Source organism: Mercenaria mercenaria, chromosome 4 (genome assembly GCF_021730395.1).
Source record: "Mercenaria mercenaria strain notata chromosome 4, MADL_Memer_1, whole genome shotgun sequence".
In the NCBI taxonomy this organism is placed as follows: Eukaryota; Metazoa; Mollusca; class Bivalvia; order Venerida; family Veneridae; genus Mercenaria; species Mercenaria mercenaria.
In genome coordinates this window covers 100,178,803-100,184,822 of record NC_069364.1, presented here as the reverse complement: position 1 = coordinate 100,184,822, position 6,020 = coordinate 100,178,803, and the positions used below count along the sequence as shown (strand labels likewise).

General features: G+C 33.8%; 1 protein-coding gene across 1 annotated transcript; it reads right to left on the bottom strand.

Moving 5' to 3' along the window:
- Window positions 1-1,222: 1,222 nt before the first annotated feature.
- LOC123526280 (uncharacterized) lies at window positions 1,223-6,015 on the bottom strand. The gene is made up of 3 exons (XM_053542364.1): window positions 5,774-6,015; window positions 5,569-5,726; window positions 1,223-1,804 (listed from the first exon to the last, which is right to left on the bottom strand). The coding sequence occupies exons 1-3, from the start codon at window positions 6,013-6,015 to the stop codon at window positions 1,254-1,256; spliced, it is 951 nt and encodes a 316-aa protein (XP_053398339.1). The 3' UTR covers window positions 1,223-1,253.
- Between the last annotated feature and the right edge of the window lie 5 nt (window positions 6,016-6,020).

Here is a 6,020-nt window from a genome sequence, read left to right as displayed (position 1 = left end):
GTGGGCGGGTGTGGCAAAGATTTTCTAAAACGATGTGTATAGTATCGTGTCAAACAAAAACTGTAAAGTAGTCCCAGCAAAACAGCTGATTTAAACTATCGGCGGATGAATACAAAGTTATTCATGTGTAAATTTTAAGATTTATTTGACTTTCATTATGAAGAGTATTAAAGGGGAAGAAATCTTGCTTACCAAATTATTTATCCATTCTGACTATCAGAATAGAATAGAATAGAACCAAATAAAACCATAAATTATATGATCGCTGTTATATTTGTTAATTAAAAGATTTTATGACATAAAATGCTTGAAATTATCTCATAACCAGTTCTCAAAACAACAAATAGAATAAATAATCAAATGAATTTTATTAGATCTAAATGCATGACACGATACCAAAGATCAAACTATTTTATATGAATCAGTAATATTCAATCAGTTATTACTAACTAATAAATATCATATGAAATTCAATGTAAATCATATGTTAACAATAAACAAGAATAAGCCAAAGAGCTTATACTGAGCAAATCCCGCCAAAACCCGCCAAACCAAAAAAAAAAGGCAAATTAAAGAAATTATAGCAAATGAAATGAAGCAAATAAGACAAAATAAATAAAACATGGTAATTAAATTGAAGGAAGTCAATGAAGCAAAAATTATTAAATACTTATGTAACTTGAAATCACTTACATGACTGCATACTGTTACAACTGTAAAGTAATAAATCATGACAAGATGTTACTAATGACACTATATACATCATGTTTATAAATTACAATATTAAAATAAAAAACCATACAAGATATAAGCCCTGGTCGATTGTGAATGTTATGATCTCAACATCAAAGGAGTCCTAGTGAGACATGAGTAACGTGAAAGCTACCATTACCACATGTCTTAAACCTTCAAAGAAGTAAAGGTACCTTCTTCAGAAGGAGAAATTCACTAGAATGATATAAAGGTACTATCATTACAAGTGTAAAGGTCTAAAGGAATAAAGTACTTCCTTCACAACCCTGTAAGTCCAACTATCAAGTCCAAAAAATTTTGAAATCACAACACATACAAACGATCAAAACTTCCAGTACAATCTAATGAGTAATGAAAAACGTATTCTAAGAATCAAATAATATATTGTAAACACATTTTATGTCCTTATCCAATGAACCAAAATTTTTGTTTGATATTTAATGATAAGGATATATCTGTTTGTGCTATGTGTTGGTGATACCCTTAATATGTTTTAAGGATTACATTGCAAGTTTACCTTTAAGTAAGTGAGATACTGTGTTAATGAAAAACTTGCGTAACTGACGAGTACCTTCCAGGTTAAGATGGAGGCCTTTATCTCTAACAGCAAAAAGAGCACGTACTGGTTTGCCGTATTTGAAAAATGGTCTAAATGAGTGAATAAATTGGCAGTATCTTTCTTTGCACTTAACTTCTAATAACTGATTAACCTGCTTGATCTTATCCTTAGTCTGTTCATAATCACATGGACGTGGCAAAATGGATGAAAAAACAATATGAGTATGTGGGTTAACATTTCTGATCAATGTAATCATATTATTATAAAAACTAATAATATCGTCCACAGAATATTCTTCGTTGGGATTTCTAGGGTTTATGTCATTTGTACCCACATGTATAATTGTGACGGGTTTAGAAACTAAGTAAGGTGAACTTTGAATCCTTACTGATAGACGAGTAATACCAATTCCAGGAAAGGCTATCACTTTAGTATGCCAAATACCACCCACATCCTTGGCAATTGAATCCGAAATAATATGAACCATCACACCTGTAATAACAAAAAGGGACTTGAGACCAACCTTGACTACTTTTCAATATTGAACATTTTAGAGAGAATTGTAACTTTATCACACCAATTGAGTTCTAAGTATGCTTTATAAGCATCAGATTTCCAATCTCCAAGAATTTGTATATGTGAATGTGGAATGTCTAGACGATGAGCTAAAGTAGTAAAACCTCGTCTAAACGAATGACTTGAAAACTGGTCAGCATCTAATCCTATATCTTTTATACAGTCCCTTAACTTCTTTTGAAATAAATAATAGGTAATTACTGATCCATTGGTTAAAGTAAATAACACCTTTCTATGATAAGGAATTTTTAATGCAAGCGTACGCTCATATGCAGCTACAGGACATAACCTTTTATCCTTTAATCTTAATAATGGATTAATTACTTCCCTTTCACCAAATTGAATGGTTTTTGACCAATTAAAATGTACTAAAATGTAATTGTCAAAAAGTTGAACACAATCAGTGCTTAAAAATCTACCTTTCTCAATATCATCTAAAGATGTGGGAACCAAATTAGACTTTCTTGCACACAGAAAAAAGGCAAATAGAAATAAACACCAATAAACAATATTGTCTACATGAGAAAAATCCAAAATTGAAAATATCTTTATCAAAATTTCCAATGTTATAGGCTCAGCACGTTTAACAGACCACGGATTCAATCTAGCTATTCCTTTAAAAGATAAGTTTAATAAGTAAGTATTAATATGATCAATATTGTAACCTAGGCATAAATGTAACGTTTTGACCCCGCTAATATAATTTTTCACGCTTTGAACTGATTTAAAGGATCTGCTCAAAAATTGAGCATATAACTGTAATGTAGCAGTTGATGCAGGTAAAAAACAAAGTTTAAAATATAAGCAAAATAAAATAAAGCTTTCCCACTGAATACGCAAATTTTCATGCGTTCCTTCAGCAAAGGCTGATTTAAGGGATTTTTGTAGGTCCTGCCTCAAGATTCCAATCTGTGACTCTGAAACACAACAAAATCACCAATCACTGTTCAATCTAAAAAGATCTTCCGATACTGGGACATCTATTAGAGGAGACACATGAGGAATCTGGTCATAAAATTGCTTCCTGTATATAGGATCTAAATCCCATCTGGATAAACAGTCTGATAAACGATTTTCACTAGAACTGAGATGTATTGCCCGGAGTTGAAACTCGTTTACTGAAGCAATGAAACAGATTTCACGTAAACACTTCTGTAAAAAGATACTTTTGGCTTTACCTGAATTGATAACTATACATACTGCTTGATTATCACAAAAGATAACCACCCTTTTCCCACGTAATTCATCACACCACAACTTCACAGAAACAACAACTGTCAACATTTCTAAGCAAGTGATGCTCAGATTTTGGTTGAGAACAAATTCAGGGAAAGTACTATGAAAAATTTTGTTTCCACAAATACTCCCACAACCTGTCATGCAACTATCAGAACTGAAAACCGAATCTACCTGTAACCATTCTCCATAATCAATGAGTGCTTTCCCCTGAAATAAAGGCAAAAACTTGTGCCACCATATCAAATCTTTTTTAACTTCAACTGGAATTACAAACACACTTTTTGCATCAGTATAACATTCACGTAACCAGTTCAAAATTCTATTCACGAAAATCCTACTTGATCTAACACATGCACCTACAAAATTTAATTTTCCTAGTAATTTTTGAATATCTTTTAAAGAAGCAGTTTCTTTGTTTAACCAAGTTGAAACTAGTTGTTTGATTTCTTCAAGTCTCTCCTCCGTGACCTCCATTGTCATAGTACGGCTATTAAAAAGAACACCAAGAAAAACCATTATTTCTGAAGGAGGACAAGCTTTATCTAAGGCTTCCTCAATACCACTCCTAACGAACAGTTCTCTGAGCAAAGAAAAGGCAAATATAGCTTCCTTTTTTCTTTCAACTCCACAGAAATCATCCAAATAGTTGCAGACACAAAACCCAAATTTATACATCATAAAGGCAAAGGCATTAGTTACTCTCTGACAAATATGAGCAGATGACCTTAAACCCATGGCCAGAACAGTGTCAAAAAATATATGGTGTTTCCAAGTAAATCCTACAAAGTTATAACTGGACGGGCAAATACTAATTTGTCTGTAAGCCCGTTGAAGATCAAGTTTAAACATCAGGCAACCTTGACCTTTAGTCTTAATTAAAGACACAAAGTCATCTATCTTTGGAAAAACCAAATCTACTTTTTCACCCAGATATAACTCTTTTGACACAAATTCATTCACTCCAGTACCATCCTTTGGATAACTTAAATCTAGAATAACTCTACGTTTATTAGGATCTGCCTTAGGTACTGTGTTGAGGGGCGAAATAACCATACCTTCTTGAAAAGGACATGTAGTAAATGGACCAATAATAGCACCATGTGAGGCTTCCGTTTTTAAGTAATTTAACATGTGACCTGGGTAAGCTAGAGCACCCGTATGATTTTTTACACTTTTTGACTTGCAAATTAAAACCTTTTTATCTTCTTGATCTACTTCAATAGGGAATCCGTATTTCAATAAATCACATACTAATGTGTCTGTATAACCACACAACATTTTACGAAGAAATTCAGTATCAATCTTTTCATTTACCGGAATTTTACAGCCTTCAAAATTGTATTTACCAGATGCCTTTACTGTTTCACTAATCTCAATTTTTCTTTGAGACGTAGTACATAATTCTTTTTTAACAGATGAACAAACTTTGCAATCTTTCCTGTGATTACAGAAGCAATCAGTTGACCAAGATTTATTATTAGTTGAATCTGGAGCATTCATAGATTTTTTACAAAATTTTGGTAAGAAAATATCAACTAATTCATTTGAACTTTTTCCATGTTTTGAATCTGAAGACATTGACTGAATACCATTAAAGAGTCACGGATTGGCATGAGGACAGGCACTTGAACATTCCGGGTGTACTAATTCTTTTTTGTCTGTTTGCCAACACGTAGCACAAACATGTTTTGCAAAACGAGTTTTACCTCCTTTTAGTGCAATAATATGTGAAGATTTCTGAGGACATTTATTCCTTTGATATTTACTGCAGAACCATATTCTAGGTTCTTCATTTGAACCAGTACTTGTGCTTTCCTGGGGTAATTCAAAAAACGGTTTAGGTCTTAATGAAACGGGCTCTGGGTTTCTACTATAACGTACTTTGTACCTGGGTAAAACCGTCGATTCAACATACTGAAAGTCATCTCCCCATTGACTATGGCCTAATTCGATTTCCCTCAGAACAGCGGCATATAATGACTTAACTACTGAAAATTCATAAGAACTGTTAAGGTACATTAATTTCTTTAACAGTTTTAATCGTGCTTCTTTTTCTTTTGTTCCTGTTTTTGTGGAGGTAATGATTTCCAACTCTCCTGCTATAAATAAGTTGAATTCTATTTTTTCAAAAGAGATGTTCCTGTTTACAAAATCATATCTTAGATTCGAATGAGGGTATTTTTGTTTGTTCTTCACTGAATCTGATGACTTGGACGTAATGCCAGATTTTGTTTTGTGTTTTTTATGTTTTTTACGTTTTAACACTTGTTCTACCACTGTGTCATCAATTTCGTCCTCTGAGCTATCTGAATCTGAACTAGAGTCAGTGCTACTGCTAGAAGAGTCTGCAATCTCAAGCCCTAGTTTTTTCAGTTCTTTTCTGACTTGTTCTCTGAGGTTGGGCATCTGCCTCAACGTATCAATATTTAATAAACTCGTACCTGATTGTCCTGATTCTGTTGAGGTAGATGGTGTTTGTCCTTCCTGAAAACTAGCTGCTAATCTTGATTTGTGTTTTTTCGGCTTGGCACCGCCTGATTCCTCTGAAGATGATTCTTTGGATTTACCTTTACGTACCGGTTCAATGTGAGGGATTTCTCTAATTCACGCACCGCCTCCTCTCGTTCCTCGACCTGTTTCCGTAACGTTTCTAGTTCTTTCTTCTCTTGGAGTTGCTTCTGTTTCTTATCCAACTCTGCTAACTTGTTTAGAAGTGAACTTTTTTCATCACCTGGATTCACCGGAAGTGTGAGTTTTACCGGTGTAGATGTGTCTTTCGGCTCAGAAAGTTTATCTGCTATTGAGGCTCCAGCGGGAGCTGTCACTTCGGCGATTTTACTCTTCTCCTTCCCTTTCACTTCGGTAACCGGGCTTAACCCCGACGCCATCTTCT

Coding starts and splice junctions, on each gene's coding strand:
- LOC123526280 (XM_053542364.1), bottom strand. CDS start 6,015: ATGGCGTCGGGGTTAAGCCCGGTTACCGAAGTGAAAGGGAAGGAGAAG. Junction 5,727..5,773: donor GAGAAGAAAGAACTAGAAAC/GTTACGGAAACA, acceptor TGCGTGAATTAG/AGAAATCCCTCACATTGAAC. Junction 1,805..5,568: donor AACAGAATCAGGACAATCAG/GTACGAGTTTAT, acceptor TTGTTATTACAG/GTGTGATGGTTCATATTATT.